The 16,314-nt window shown below is 39.4% G+C and overlaps 2 protein-coding genes across 3 annotated transcripts; both read right to left on the bottom strand.

Annotated features, from left to right (window-relative positions):
• Window positions 1–188: 188 nt before the first annotated feature.
• Window positions 189–4,823, bottom strand: asb11 (ankyrin repeat and SOCS box containing 11). 2 transcript variants are annotated; one of them, XM_035175316.2, is made up of 7 exons: window positions 3,892–4,823; window positions 3,348–3,427; window positions 3,152–3,259; window positions 2,782–2,932; window positions 2,556–2,690; window positions 1,346–1,534; window positions 189–1,235 (listed from the first exon to the last, which is right to left on the bottom strand). In XM_035175316.2, the coding sequence occupies exons 1-7, from the start codon at window positions 3,983–3,985 to the stop codon at window positions 1,111–1,113; spliced, it is 882 nt and encodes a 293-aa protein (XP_035031207.2). In that variant the 5' UTR covers window positions 3,986–4,823; the 3' UTR covers window positions 189–1,110. The 2 variants fall into 2 exon arrangements, with proteins under 2 accessions (XP_035031207.2, XP_035031206.2); XM_035175315.2 differs by having other exon boundaries at window positions 3,348–3,973.
• A 79-nt stretch (window positions 4,824–4,902) lies between these two features.
• On the bottom strand, window positions 4,903–10,400 carry piga (phosphatidylinositol glycan anchor biosynthesis, class A). The gene is made up of 7 exons (XM_035175312.2): window positions 10,250–10,400; window positions 8,653–9,135; window positions 8,283–8,553; window positions 7,868–8,000; window positions 7,412–7,544; window positions 6,066–6,272; window positions 4,903–5,644 (listed from the first exon to the last, which is right to left on the bottom strand). Exons 2-7 carry the CDS (start codon window positions 9,097–9,099, stop codon window positions 5,351–5,353), a joined length of 1,485 nt encoding a protein of 494 aa, XP_035031203.1. The 5' UTR covers window positions 9,100–9,135; window positions 10,250–10,400; the 3' UTR covers window positions 4,903–5,350.
• Between the last annotated feature and the right edge of the window lie 5,914 nt (window positions 10,401–16,314).

Here is a 16,314-nt window from a genome sequence, read left to right as displayed (position 1 = left end):
TGACGATTGAAAACTCTACACAAGCTGCCCATACAGTATACATGAGAGGATATGTTTCTTATATTATGCACACCCAGAAAATTAAAACACATTGCACAACTCTTCTGCAGCACGTCGCGATTTATTCATTTTAATATAGACACTGATGGCATGCTGTTATTTCTTGCAATGCTTTTTACAAAATACAAATTTACTCAGTGAATACAGGGGTGTGCACATTCTGTAAAAACCTGTATTACAATATCAAAGTGTAGATTTAGGACCACTGTGTATTATATCAATATCAACTTAAAAAAAGAAAACATTTCATACATCTGCTCTACCCACGGCTAATGTGGCTCCCAGCTGCTTGCCTTATGCAGAGACATGGCGGGGGATATCAGGCCCTTGTTGAGCTCTATTCTCTCCACACCACCACGCTAAATTTTCCAGACAGTTTGAAAAACTTTACACTGTTGACCCAAACTCCCTGGAGCCACCAAAAGATTTTATGCAGCTTTTTTGCATATGCAGTTTTACTCCCCTACAACTGTAAACAGGTGTTGATATGTAAAATCAGTTAAATTCCACTTCATTTGTTTTTATATTTATTCAACCTCCAGTTATTTTCCTTAAAAGTATAAATATACATCACAGTGGCTACAATATGAATACAACTGATCTCTGAACTCTTCGTGATCAGTAATTATTAAACGCATCCATCCTTTGACAGTGGTCGAGAGGCAGGTTATACCCTTTCACAGGCCGCCAGCGGATCACAGGGCTGATATACAGATACAAACAGCCATTCACACCTTTGGACAATTTAGAATTGCCAAACAACCTAAGCGGCTTGTCTTCGGCCATTTGGCAGGAAGTGGGCGTACCCGGAGAAACGCCCAGAGTTGTAGAGAGAACATGCAAACTCCTCACAGAAAGAACCCGGCCGAGCCAGGATTCACCGCAAGGACCTTCTTGCTTTTAGGCGACAGTGCTAACCACTGCATCAACGTGCCGCCTGGGAAAGCTATAATTCTCTAAATGTGACTGTCTTTGCCCACTCGTGTTTTGCCTTATAGGTCAGAGTAGGGCCTGGATCAATGTGAGCCACACAAGCAAGCTGGAGATGCTTCATTGGTAGAGGAGGAAGTCCTGGATACTGTGAGGAATGAACAGGCTGAACACTCTGTGCAGACGATTCCTTCCCAGACGTCTGCGAATACAGAACCGACTCAGCTCAGACAGAGCGTAAGGACCTGGGCAGAAGAGACAGAGCAAAGTTGGCACGACTTCCAGGGAGTGAATCAATCAGTGTTAGGTTGTGTGTGTAACATGGATGCGAGTGCCTTCATACTCTACAACACACCTCTTGACTGTAGTTTGGTTCTCACTGGGCTGTTTGGTGCTGACAGGTCCAGAGGAGTTTTTCCCTCTGCGTTCCTACAACACACGTCAGCTCCGAAGTCCAGCAGGAGGTCCACGATGTCGGCTCCTCCAAATCGAACTGCAGCGTGTAAAGGACTGTCCTGTCCACACCCTATTTGAACGTCTGCTCCTGTGTGCACACACACACAAGCACAGAGGGTTTATCTCCCGGATAACTGAAGCACACCACAACCAACATGTTTCCTCACAGGCTCTACCACTTTGATGAGAAAGAGTAATAATACAGAGTGAAAATCTGTGGCTCTAATGGAAACATTATTAGATGGGAACTTAAAGCAGAGCTATGAATAATATTAGATTATTTGCAGCCACATCCACAAGAGCCATAAACATCACACACTTCTCTGATCTGGGAAAGGGGGTGGAGACAATGACAGTCCCTAAAAGCAGTTGCCATAGCAACCAAGGTTGTGGGGATACAGTATGATGAGTCTCTGGCTGGAGTCAACAGTCACAATACAGGTGCCCTTCAGGGACAATAGATGCATTTCCAGGTATAGACCAGACTAATGTAACCATGATTTCATGTCCAACAGAGTGTTCACACACAAGTATGGATAGATGCTGTGTTCCCTTGAAGAATGTCATTATTTGGACATGTAGTACATTTTTTGTATTACTTCCTGCGTGGAAGATTACTTTCAGAATTTAGTGACATTACATAGACTGCTCATTGGTATTCTCCTCGATGGAGCTTCCACATAGTTTATGCTCAAGACATATGCGTCTCCGAAAGCTTATTCCATCCCAAGTTAACCCACACGCAAAATTTCCATCAGACTCACAGTCAAAATCATTTTTTATTGATTCCACATTACAATAAATCATGGATATTGCTGAAACAAAAATCAGCTGTGTTTCGGTGATTGTTATCCATGAGTGTGTGAAATTTGTTGCAGATCCAAATTAAAATCTGGATCTACTGAATTTAAATATGGCTTCCCAATAGTATTGTTGCGCCTTGGGATTGTGTTTTTATGTTTTATTTTACTTGATGTGTAACTGACAGAATCTTTAAAGCACCCTGTAAATCAAATGTAATATCAATAGTGAATCAAAGAATGTGAAACACCTAAAAGAAGTTCATTTATCTGCTAAATCTTTTTGACTGAGGTCACAGATGAGAGTACCTGTGCGAAGCAGCAGCTCCACGGAGACAGCGGCCCCCGCCGTGCAGGCAGCATACAGCGGAGTCCCCACTACTGGCAGCTCCATGTCAACATGTGCTCCGTAGCTCAGCAGCAGCTCCAGACACTCTCTGTGGCCTGATGAAGAAGCACCTCAGCGTCAGAGTCTGAGCAGTGACAGATCATAGTGACAGATCTCTAACACCAGTACATGTTTACACATACACACCTCTCTTTGCGGCCTCGTGTATTGGCGATACCAGCTGATAGGTGGCGCTGATGAGGGCACTGTGCTGCAAAATGAGCCTGACACAGGCAGAACTCCCGCTGCTGCAGGAGTTGAAGAGAGGTGTGGCACCATCTATTGATACTGTGTTCACCTTTGGAGGAAAACATGAAGACACATGATTCCACTGCTGCATTATTATCACTGCTTGGTACACAGTTGGATATTTAGTCCATAGCCTCACTTACATACACATGGGGAGATACAACATTAGAAACACTTCCACCTATCTATCTATCTATCTATCTATCTATCGATAAAAGTAAACCTTCACAAATGAGGATTTAACGCAGAACTGATGTATCGCTCTTACATTTGCACCGTTGTCCAACAGGAACTTGGCACATGCATAATGTCCACCGAGACAAGCTTCATGCAGGGGAGAGACTCTGTCCATGGTGAGTGTGTCCAAGTGGAAGCCCTGCAGGAGGATAAGAGAATGATCAGGGTTGCAATTCAACATATGAGCCTGTATCATAAATATCAAGACAGAGCCGGGTTATGTTTACCTGAGCGATGAGGCTTCTGAGGTGGAGCAGTCTGCCCTGGTAGGCAGCCTCGTGGAGAGGAGTCCTGTCCGACCAGTAGTCTGAGAGACAAAGGACACGGTCGGTAAAGTCTCCATTTTCAGGAAGGTCACAGATAGATGGTGGGCTCTGTGAGGTTGAGATGGCCTCGTCTGAATGCACGTTTATCTTGTTTTTCAGGGTCGGCCCAGCCATGAACACCCAAAATCACTGAACAATACACACTCTGGGCTTTGTTGACCACTGTGGAGCAAGTCAACAAAACCTCTATACAAAGTTTCCATGTTTCAGCTGATCTGTAGTTTTGTATTTACAATAATGTAACTTTAAAAAACCTAGAAAACTATAAAGACATGTATTTGTTGCTTTAATGCAAATATGTGCAAAGACAAACTACCTGTTGTTGGAAGTTTTGTGAAATTGTTCATGAAATAAGAAATCTGAACCAGTTGTGTGAGCCGTATTTTTCCCAAAACACAAAATAACAGAGCCGAATTGACCAAATAGAAAATAAAAATACACCTACCAGCCATCAGTGAGTTGCATACCAGCCCCCCATAGATATACAAGGGCCTCTGCCAACTTGGGCACAGGGAAACTTCTGTTTGAACAGCAGCCATGAAGAAAATGAAATAGTAGCAAACTTTTCCACGACTATCCAGGACAAGCTCAAGCTCGCCCGGTCAGATACACAATTGTGTAGTCGGCCTTCCTCCCCCTCTTATGTGGGTCCTTGGCCACCTCCCCCACATTACCACCTTCCGCCCACCCTCATCCCAGTCCATGGATTTAGTCTACATTACAGTGTGTTGTGGGAATGGGCCTCCACTGACGTACCTTGAATAAAATACTTCGAAATGGGCATGTAACCGGCTACAAGCAGAGGGACAAACAAAGACTTGCACAAGTTTCACACTCTCCATATTTGAGAGGTACAAGAGCTGTGTGCTGTATTTCATTTCGCCAAATCTGTTATGTGTGATTTTGCACTATTTTCTGTTATGACGGCACATTTTCAGCTAAAGGGACAGTTGTATCTTGCCATCGCAAGTCATGTGATCAAAATATTCTGTCACTTACTTACAATAAAACACATCTACGTCCTCTGAAATGTATTCTGATGAGATACAGTCACACAGCTCTTTACGTCTCTCTACAGATTTGTTCATTGGTCACATATCTGCAGCTCTTGTTATCGTTGCAAATGTAACATGTGACAAAGTTCAGTATTTTCAGTTTCAGCTGTCTGCATCAACTCACATAACAAGGTTGTTTTTCTAGGTGTGATATAATGTCCAACCTCCAAACATGACGTTACGCAAATCCCAACTGTCAGCATTGAATAGGCCCCCATCCCATCGCTATCACCTCCCGTTTCACAGCTACATTGTGTTTCGTCTGGCATTCGTCATTCCTATGAGCCGTCGCTTTTGTAAAACTAATTCTAAGTAAGCGGCTCTTCAATGTCTTTCTGGGTGTATTGTCCTTGCAAGATAAAACTGGAGGCAACCTAAATAAAACACAAAGTGAAAACAGATGAAATAAAGTACACTTTATTTTCTGGAGAGGACAGTCTGGTAGTCACACAATTGTCTTAGAAAACTCCCGGGTTTGATATTCAGTAAATCGCAAAGGAGAGAAAAGATAAACCGGAGTAAAATTAGTGGTATCAAAATAAAATAAATAAACATTTGCACTAAACATAAAAACTACACTGAAAATAATTCACTGCAGTTTAGAACAATGAAACAGTAAGAGTACAATTTATAAGCCCTTTTACTCACTCTGGTCAGTGCAATTTATAATGTTTTTAAAATCAAAAAAGTACTTATTACAGTCGCTAGGGCTCCTGCAGATTTCCATTTTAATTTGTAAATATAAAAATAAATCTTAAATAGAATGCTTTCAAACAAGATCCCTTTGATTAGTAAATGTAAACAGCGTTTGGAGTTACCATGAGCACATTCAGCATTTAGTAGTTGCAGCTAGGAGTGAGGTATAGAGTGATGGAGTTCTGCTGCTGGCTTCGCGGATCTTTTAGAATGAGTTTCTTTTTTACTGCTCGTTTCATGCCTCCACAGTCCGTGACGGCCGGTGGCGTCCACGGCGACGTCCATGAACCGATCTGGCAACCACCACTGCAGGAGAAGCAGGAAGAGGAAGTCTAAAACAGCCATGAATGCAAAGATGGAGCCGGCTACGGGGCCGCAGTGAGCCCTAAGTCTCCGTAACCGTCTGTCCAAAGGCAGCACCTCCTCTCCAGCCACTCTGTCGTAGACCTGAGGGGGAAAAACCCAATGATGAGTCGACAAACGATTACCACGCGCCTCAGCTGAGTGAGTCAGTACACTTACATGCAAACAGGACAAACCACGTCACATGGGAAATAAATTAGCAGAAATAAATAAGCAGGGCGTCCTGATTCTAACCGTTTCCACTGACACACTGACACAGACACACACACATTCAGGAAAATCAGGTTGCTGTAACCTGTTATTCAGATCTTCATAGTGAGTGCTGGCATCAGCATATCATGTAAACACACACCACAATGAAGTTCAGACACAGAGAGAACACATTTCTGTTTCATTCCAAGAAACCAAGAGACAAGAAGGTCTTCAGCACATCGACACGCTCTAACGTAAATGCATGTACTGAAGTGACACTAACAAGATATGACTGAGGTGTTGGTGAACCTACTTTTTCAGTCCTCTCTGCAACGTTTCTCCAAGTGTAGAGGGTCTGCACACGTGAATGGATGGATGCGGGGGAAGGGACAGAGCCGGACCGCTGCCGGGCGATGACCGTTTCTAGACCAGCACACAACGAGCCAACAGTGGGCTCACACAGGGTGATCAGATCTTCAGGTAACACTTCGGGAATGCCGCCGACACGGGTGCTGACCACCTTCAAATTAAAACAAAAACTTGATGCACAAGCAGTGAAGACAAATAGACACAGAGGTATGAATGACACCATATATGAGAGTACAACTGAATCTGTTCTAGTATCAATCTAAAGTTCTGAACACGTTCTTTGAAAGTATTAAACAGAACAGTCTTAGTATCAGGTTGAAAACAATAATTTCATCGCGTGAGTGCTGCTGTAAGCGTGTACAGACACGCTCCAAATATGCATCTGGATCTTAATCAAAATATTCTCAGCATGATGAAACCTTTTAGAGAAGGTGCACTAGTCCCTTAGATTAGCTGAACCTGGCCATTTACCAGTCACATTATTCTGTTATTTCTGTTCCTCAATTAATTGCTGACAGTGCTGTTTTCTCCTCCTCTGACGCCAAACACCAACTGACCAAACTTCCCCTCTCACATATGATTCTCCTGCATCGTCAGCTTCTGTCCTCCATTTGTAACCGTTATTGTCATTAATCGGCTGGTTTTTAATGATCACCATTTCCACCCAAAACGGCTATCTCGCTTTGCCTCTCCCCCTTTTCTCCTCATGTGCTATAAAACGGAATTGAGCAGCCACCTATGAGCACACCCACAGGAAATCTATGACAAGATTTCAACAACTACAGCTATACCATCCCAATTCTATTTAGCTCTATTAAAATGACTTCGGCCGCTGATTTTGTAAAGCTGATGAGATATGCAAATGTTTGTTTAGTTCCTTTTTTATATCAATGGATGGAAAAGTTTTTTTACATTATTTAAACAGATTGTAGAATTCTATATTTGGCTTTGTGTAGTGACATGAATTAAGATGGATGTTTGTGATGGATCCAAAACTGTAACAATGATTTAAAACTGACTGAGAGAAGGAGGGTCTTAATATCAGTTTTTTTGTCAGAATGAGTTTTAGAAAGCAAATGTAAACACAAACGTAAACAATCATTACCTAATCAAGTTGTGTGTAATATTGTTCCATGTAGAGTCATGAGTTTCACTACCATAAATAATTCAATTCAAGGGTAAATTATCAGCTGGATACTGTATCTTTAGACTGAAAACCCTCCAACTGTCTGCCCTCCATCACACATCATCATTTCCTCTCATTAAACTGTTGCATGAATGGCACCAGACCTGAAGTCCACAGCTGGCTCCCTCCACAATGGCCATGCAGAACGCTTCGGTCAGTGATGTGTTGAGGAAGATGTGACCCTGCACCAAAACGCCACAGACATCTTTGTGCTCCAAAGCCCCAAGAAGACGCACCCTGCAAAGTTCCAATTGAAAGAAGTTAGGCCCATGCAATAAATACGTTGTGGACATTCTGGTCATGGATAATGCAGCAACTCACTGCATTTCCACAAAGACCTACAATAAATTCAATACAAATAATGAAAATACAATAAAAACTAAACACTTTTGTCAACGTTTATGACAGAAAATGTGGCTGGTGCAATGTTATTATCTGAGGTTCCATTAAGGCACCATTAAGTGCTGGTAGAGTATAGATTTCTTCAAATTACTCCATATCCTTAAAGACGTTAAAATGATACAATCCTGTCAAATATTCTCAAGAATTATGTGCAAGACCTGTCATGCAGCTGGTACTTCTCTCTCACTTCCTCCAACACAATTCTCTTCGGCCCCTCTCCACCAACTAGAAAGTGCAGATCTGGATGTTTGAGGCAGAGCTCTGGGATTATTCCACCAAGAAGATCGATTCCTTATGAGACGAAGAACAGAAAATCGGTTTTAACAATGAATGTAATGCAACACATATACCAGAACACTTTATATACTGATACTGGATTTATGAGGCTGAAGAATGTCAGCCAATGTTCTCTCTTTTAAATAAAAGTATTATGTAAATAAACATTTATTCTTAGAAGCCCTGAAGATGAATTGTTTTAAAGGGTTTGGTCCCTTCACCATAACACTCCACTGCCTTGACTGCAGCCAGCTCGAAATACTGAAACATAGCTTATACAATTTTATTTCTCTGTACCCTTGCGGTAGACAAGACGGCTGATGACCACAATGGTGATTCTGTCGTCTGGGCGCTGGGAGGGATCCGGGGTAAAATCCATAGGGTCAACCGCGTTGGGAATAACAGATACTATCTCTGGGTTGAGCACTGCTCGGAGCACCGTGTTCTCTTTACTGGTGTACGACACACACACAATGTGGTTGGTATCACACAGGGACACAGTCAGGAGCTTGTTGGTCAGCACAGAGCTGATGTCAGCGAAGCCAAAGAGTGAGTGGTCAGTGAAAACCTGTGAATGATAATAGTCTTTAGATCACGTGTAGCACGGATAAAGGGATAGATAAAAAGATTTTAAAATGTTTCTTCTGGGTCATTATGAGTCACAAACCGTGTTCAGGCCCATGGTCTTGGCGTGGAACAGTGCATCATGGGCCAGAGCGGAGAACGAACTGTGTGCATGCACCATAGTGATGCGTTCTCTGAAGAACACACAACGCAGCAGTGGGAGACTGTGGAGTAAGGTAGTGGCTGTGGACTGGTTGTACATCACCTGCAGGGGGAGGTAGTAGACTTTCAGTCCATTGGTCAGGTACCTAAGACCCTTCCTCTTTCCATAGGCATGGGTGACGATTACCACCTTGTGTCCCTTTTCAACCAGACATTGGGAAAGCTGGTAAATGTGACTTTCTACTCCTCCCATATTTGGATAGAAGAAGTCGGACACCATGCAAATGTTGTGCTTCCTGTTGAAGACCCTGACAGACTCTGCAGGAGCTCCAGATTCTCCCTGAGATGAAGGATTGCTCAAAGCTGCCGCTCTCCTCCGTTGGCCCATGGCAGATTCCTTGTGTGGCTGTGCGCTGCACCAGTACTGTAATGAATTCATTCACCTGTTAGTGCATCAACACCAATTTATTTAAAACAGCAACAACAGTATTTTAATAATCAGTTAATAAGTTGAAAATTCATAAACAACCCCAGAAAACTGAATGAAGGAATAATGCTCATCTTGTTTTGACAAAATGTAAAAAAACGAAAATATTCAGTTTACAATAATGTGGAATGTAGTAAATATGAGTATTCTAGTGCCAACCATCTAATGGATTATCCTCTAAATCATTGCAGCTATAGATTTAATACTTTTTTATTACAGACTTCAGCTAAACAAACACTTTACTTTCTTTCTAAAAGGTCCAGTGTGTAAGATCTAGGTGAAAGGGATCTATTGACAGAAATTTTATATAAAATAATCCTAGTGATGTTTTCACGAGTGTGTTTCATCTAAATTATACAAATTGTTGTTTTATTTACCCTAGAATGGGCCCTTTATATTGAAATACGTTATATTAGCATCATGGACCCCCTCTCTATGGAGGCTGCCATGTTTCTTGTAGTAACCCAGACTGGACAAACTACACACCCTTTGAGTTTTTATGGAAACTGAAGGTTACCACAGGTTCTGTTTCCTGTTTGGAAGGGGAGGAGGAGGTGAGGGGTGTTCAGCTGCAACAGGCAACTTCGCCACTTTATGTCACTAAATTCTACACACTGCAACTTTAAAGTCGTCCAGTATGAACACTTGTCATAGTACATGTGATATAAGTTATTAAGGTTTACAACTGCATTCAAAGAAATCAACCCATTACCCAGGAACCTCCCAAATGCTGCAGTATGTATAGAAGACACTTCACTGACTGTGGTGACATCTCTCTGTTCAGTTGTTGGATTTGCTGACTATTCTGTGCGTGTTAAGGTGATTGCGTGATATTTATTATTCAGAATCAGGGTCCACATAATGGTCTACACAGTGACACGGGATACAATACAAACAGAGTATACATTTCTAAGTAGATTGACATTATCTTCTATGTATCATCGTCTAAATCAATATCTATTAGCATCCAGCTAACCCCCTTCCTTCAGATACAACCTCTTTACAGACATTTGATCAACATATAGTTTACACCGTTCAAAACTGAACTTACCGTGGATAAAACGTCACTCTTGTTCCGGCCTGTGAAAACACACAGAACTATTTATTACGTGCAGATTCATTTCTGCTCACTAGCCTCGAGCTAGCTCCGTAGCCGCCCGTGTCACTTCCTGTTATCTCACTACGTCAGACGCAGTGATGACGTGGCACGTCTACTGGACGTCGCTTTATGTTTTGGTCACCGATTTTACTCTCAGTAATAAAGTTATTTTAAAGTGTTCTTTAAGATGTTGTGCATAAACTCGATTTAGGAATATTATTGCATACTATTTCAACTTCTGTAAATAAATATCAGTGTTGAAGTTAAGAATTATGTGAGCAGTAAAACAGGACAACAACAACAACATAATAATTTATGTTTATGGTGTATTCAAGCAAGAGAATATGGATTGAGTTGCTTAAAATATGTTTAATATTTTTTTAGCTGTCCCACTTGATCAACCATGATTGATCATGTGGGACAGCATGCTTTGGGTAACAATCATTTAAGTTATTTAAATGGAGAAATATGCATTTATGGACTTCCTGATGCAATTTTTTTTTTAATTTGGCTAATCTTCCGATATTTGTTTTACATATTAGATCAACATATTATAACTTTCTATATTCCTTAAGGTTGTTTACCAACCAATCAAGAAGAAGATTTCGGGATATCATAATAAAAGGAGACATGCCATAGCTTTTAGTGTTCTTTATGCCAATAAAAGAAAATTCTGCCTGAATTTGATAATCTGGGAGACTTGTATCAGACTTTAAAAAAAAAGCCTAAATCACCTTGCTTTAAGCACATCAGGGTCAATATTAACCAATTAAAAAAAGTATAATGTGAAAATGAATGATAAAATGTATATTATTCATAAACATGTCATTAATTTATATTAACATGTTAAGCCATATTTCTTTCATAAAGAACATTATCTCAAATAAAGAAACAGTAATATTAATTTAAAACATTATATTAAATGTGTATCATGTTTTAAGAAACCAATTAAATTTCAATCATCAGCAAGCAACAATAACCGTTTATTAATTATGTGATTTGCCATTGGGGGCTTCTCAGGGAACAAACAGTTGAGTTGAGAGACCATCATCATCGATCACCCCATTATCTTCTGTACATGTTTTGTGAATGTGTATTTAGAGTCACAAACCATAAATATTATTTACCATTTTAGAAAATTGTTCTTGATATTAATTTACTGTATATTTAAATGTAAGGTAATGTAATGTTTATTTCGACAATATGCATGTGGCTGCTGAAAAATGTTTAAATAAATGAATTCAGTTTTCCAAACTTTTCTTTTTTGAACCAAACTTTGTTTATTTACCTTCAGGTTAATGAACTTTTCTTGCATATATTGACACTCATGGAAATGTACAGAGAAATGTCTGCGCGGATTTCTGGTAGATAATGCGGAGAACCAACACGAATATGTTTCTTTGATGCCGTACCTATTACTGTATCTCTACTCGCTCACACATCTGTAAAAACACACTGCTGAAAGTTCACACATTTCTTTCAGTTAGACACAATTAAGTTTGAATTTGTGGTCTGTGCGCATTCCCTGAACCAGTCTAAACATGTTGGAATAAGATAAAATATGTTGCTAAGACTTTAAGTGATCTGCACACATCACAGACACAAAATTAGGACATATGGGTTAAAGGATTATTATGTTTTACTTGCTCAGCAAAGTATTTCCAAGGTATTAGGTACAGTAGGTTTACTTTTGAACTTTTAAAAATTAAAAAAAAAAAATTCACATGTTATTGCAAGTCCCTCTCCTCCAGCTTGCTTCAGATTCCTGCGTATTTCACAGTTCTTAGGGTTGAATGATATGATCAAACATGCCACAGGGGCTCCGTCCAAAACCTACTATATATTACATAAAATGACATTAACCTGTTTATTTACAAAAGGTGTAACAAATCCAGCAGAGCAACAACATTCAAATCAACCTGCCGTTCACATTCCGTCAGCCACAATTTCAAAACAAGTGACGGGTTTTAATGTCATGGTTGATTGGTGTAAAAGCAAAGAGAGTGCTTGTCAAAGAAAATGTAGAAAACCCCAGTAAATCCCTTTTTATACATCTTACAAAATATTTGCTTTACATGGTACAATTGTAAAACAACATAGAAAATATTGTGTTTATAATATTCAGTTAATATTTTATACAGTTGTTCCAAACAAAACCATATTAATCTACTTATATAGTAAATCTCTGTAATAATATTTTTTTTACATGTAATTAATGACAGAAAGTTTTAAATCACCAAATGGCTCAGATTTCAGTTTTTCTGTAAGGATGAACAACATCCATTCATCATTTTAATGAATGAATCTTGATGAATAAATTCTGCAATATTTGGGGGGCTGATATCCATGAGTGTGTGAAATTTGGTGCAGCCTGATTGAATTTAAGAGGACTATGAGCCTTGTCGGAGGTATGCTGATGCCTTTCTAGTTAGTATTGTTTTTTAATATGAAGTTTCACTGTTGGTCATATGCTACAGGAACTACAACAATGCAAACAGTTATTTTTGTTGAAAGATGATTTTTCACAATTCTTTGCTTTTTTTATACCTGAGATGTAACCAAATACATTTAAACGTACAAGTTCAAAGTCACAGACATCTCTCTCTCTTCCTCGTTCTCTTTTGACAGTTGCTGAACTGAAAGGAGAGAGTTAAAACATCTGCCTGCAAACATCCATGAAAGTTCACAGGATGAATAGGCAACAATCCATCTGTGGCTGGATACAGGATGAAACTTGCCTGGAAACAGCTTGCGTATGAACTTGATACCACATTCATGACTAAGCACAGTTCAGGTGAAACTGTTTCCACATTGGAATTCATCACAGAAGTTGTGACCCTCCACTTCTCTTGTCCTTGTTATCAAATAAAAAGTTTGTCCGATCAACACAGAAGAGTCCAGGTTGATTTAATGACTTACTCTCTCACTACGGCACCACAGACCAGGCAAAATCCGAGCAGCAACACAATGGGGATGATTTTGAAGATTCGAATGCAGCAGCTTGGTTTGACTTGGGAGGATCGATCATGATCAACCGAACTAAAACCTTAAAATGTGCAAAAACATGACAATTAATAACCAACAAATCTATTTTTTCTCAATTAATTGAATTTAAATATCCTAACCAATACTTTGCGTTTTAAGATGTTTTTATTACATGCTGTAGTATATCCACCTACCATGTAAACCTACCTCCTTCCTTCTTACCTACCCACCTGCCTGCCTTCCTACAAACCAATCTACCAAACTACTCACATATACCGACCGATCTACCAACCTACATACCTACCCATCTTCCTACTGCTGCTTTTGCAACTAATATCATGTATTAAATTTGTCGATGATAGCAATGGACGATATACAGTAAAACTCCCATCCTCTCCAAAACAAAGAGTTACCTGAATTGCAGTAATAGTGAATGTTAGGGGTTAATGCCTTTGGCCTTCACAACCCATTTAACCTCTGAGGTCCACTTGAATTGAGTGGAGAGTTTGCTCTGGAAACGGTAGAGGCCAGTAGGAGCCCCCATGGGGGACGTGCGCTCTATGTTGGTGGTGGATGAATTTGTAAGAAGCTTTCCATCCAAATACCACTGAATTTCTGGTTCTCTGTAGCGTCCTTCTACATCACACTGGAAAATGCTTAAACCCCCATTCAGGTTGCTAACATTGCGCTGACAAACAGTGTAGTTTGTCTGGAGAAGAGCTAAGTTAAAACTGGAAAATAAAAATCTGCTGTAGATGGATGGGTGAATGGATGAGTGATCAGATACTGCAGCTATGCATCATGACTTACCAGTCACGTTGAGGTTTATGGAAACGTGTTGGTACATTTCTCCTATATAGAAACTGCATTTGTATTTTCCCGTGTCATTTGTGATGATCTTGTTTAGGAGAAGGGAGCAGTTGCTGAGGTTCTCTGTATCATTCACAAATATTCCGGCTCTGCTCTTGTATCTGCCATCTGTGTAGATCTGGTTGATTATGACCACCTCAGGTCCGTCTGATTCCATTTGCCACTTAAATTCTTTGTCCGTGTTTCTGCCTGGGCAGTTGCATGGCAGAAGGACACTTTCTCCTGCGGAGCCATTGATAGTCTCCTCGTTACCCGCTGTGGAACATAGACGATAGACCTGATCAACACATACACTGTAATACTTTGAAAACACAAGTTTCCCTGCTGCTTTGAAAATAAACTACTTGTATATGTTCTTCTTTATAGCATTGATGTTAATAGTTACACAACAATAAATATATTATACACATCCCATCTTACAATCTCATATTACTATGACATCATCGATGTATTATTATTTTACTCTTATTTTGTCAAGGTATAATAATTTCATCATTTTGTACATCAATAACATTCACCTGTGCATAAAAGTTAAAGTTAGCATGCATTAAAGACATATAATAATTTACAAGCCAGGCCTACAATCATTCCACAGCGGAAGATAGTGTCAAAATCTACTGAGCAGTTTGAACCATGAACGCTTACCTGAGACAGCTAACACCATTAACACTCCCAGAAAGCTCCTCATGTTCACTGATGAAGCTGTAGAAATTAGTCCAATCTGTGTGATGTTGTTTGATTCCTTGGATTAAATGTCAAGATCTGTCAAAAGGTTGTGTAAGTGGTGGAAAATCCCAGGCTTCAGGGAACAGGAACGAACCATTCACACACGTCTTCTGTGAACAGTGTGGGTGAAAGTGAAACTATTGATTGTCTTTATGGCGACGGAGGAGAGTCTTGAGTTTCCGCAGGAAAACCCATAAAGGGAACTGCTGAGAGTTTGGATTAAATGCCTTCTTCTGATTTACAAATATATTAAACTAAGTTAATTTGAGCATCGCAGGAACCAAAATCATACAACACTGGCAGATTATAACAGGATCATTTCTGCCACTTTGTTAAAGAAATTATGACTTTCTAACTCCAAATAATTACTTAATATCACAAAAGTAATGACTCTCAACCTCATGATAATGAATAAGTAACTCAAAATAATAAATTATGGTCTCAGAATAATGACTAGGTATCTGAAAACAATGACTAACTCATAATAACTTGGTATTTCAAAACAATGTTCCACTAAATCAAAATAACAATATCTCAAAATAACGACGTACTAACTCAGATTAAAGACTTATTAACTAAAAAAAATAAATAACGAACCAATAATTTAAATTAGCTATTTTATAATTAATCGGATCTCATAATCAGGATTTACTTACTTTACTGACCTACTATCTTACAATAAGGCGACTTACAAGCTCATAAATATGACTGATTCATGATTTTCTCTTACTATTGTATCATTCTGATATTGAACTTTTAAAAATGAAAAAAAAAAAAATCACATGTTATTGCAAGTCCCTCTCCTCCAGCTTGCTTCAGATTCCTGCGTATTTCACAGTTCTCAGGGTTGAATGATATGATCAAACATGCCACAGGGGCTCCGCCCAAAACCGACTATATATTACATAAAATGAACTTTAATCTGTTTATTTACAAAAGGTGTAACAAATCCAGCAGAGCAACAACATTCAAATCAACCTGCCGTTCACATTCCGTCAGCCACAATTTCAAAACAAGTGACGGGTTTTAATGTCATGGTTGATTGGTGTAAAAGCATAGAGAGTGCTTGTCAAAGAAAATGTAGAAAACCCCAGTAAATCCCTTTTTATACATCTTACAAAATATTTGCTTTACATGGTACAATTGGAAAACAACATAGAAAATATTGTGTTCATAATATTCAGTTAATATTTTATACAGTTGTTCCAAACAAAATCATATTAATCTACTTATATAGTAAATCTCTGTAATAATCATTTTTTTTACATGTAATTAATGACAGAAAGTTTTAAATCACCAAATGGCTCAGATTTCAGTTTTTCTGTAAGGATGAACAACATTTAGAACATAAAGACTGAAAACACAGAGTAAGCGATTGTGATTTACTCAAGATTGTCACACTACCTATTAAGTATTGAACTCCATCTGAATCTTTT

Source organism: Hippoglossus stenolepis, chromosome 13 (genome assembly GCF_022539355.2).
Source record: "Hippoglossus stenolepis isolate QCI-W04-F060 chromosome 13, HSTE1.2, whole genome shotgun sequence".
NCBI classification, from domain to species: domain Eukaryota; kingdom Metazoa; phylum Chordata; class Actinopteri; order Pleuronectiformes; family Pleuronectidae; genus Hippoglossus; species Hippoglossus stenolepis.
This window is presented reverse-complemented; position numbering and strand designations above follow the sequence as displayed.

What these genes read in the sequence shown, in the direction of transcription:
- asb11 (XM_035175315.2), bottom strand. Translation starts at nt 3,560, where the DNA reads ATGGCTGGGCCGACCCTGAAAAACAAGATAAACGTGCATTCAGACGAG. An exon ending in TGTTGGACAACGGTGCAAAT is followed by an intron (nt 2,933 to 3,151) that starts GTAAGAGCGATA and finishes TTTCCTCCAAAG; the next exon opens with GTGAACACAGTATCAATAGA. An exon ending in ACACGAGGCCGCAAAGAGAG is followed by an intron (nt 2,691 to 2,781) that starts GTGTGTATGTGT and finishes CTTCTTCATCAG; the next exon opens with GCCACAGAGAGTGTCTGGAG.
- piga (XM_035175312.2), bottom strand. Translation starts at nt 9,099, where the DNA reads ATGGGCCAACGGAGGAGAGCGGCAGCTTTGAGCAATCCTTCATCTCAG. An exon ending in AGACCATGGGCCTGAACACG is followed by an intron (nt 8,554 to 8,652) that starts GTTTGTGACTCA and finishes TATCATTCACAG; the next exon opens with GTTTTCACTGACCACTCACT. An exon ending in TTGCAGAGAGGACTGAAAAA is followed by an intron (nt 5,645 to 6,065) that starts GTAGGTTCACCA and finishes TTTCCCCCTCAG; the next exon opens with GTCTACGACAGAGTGGCTGG.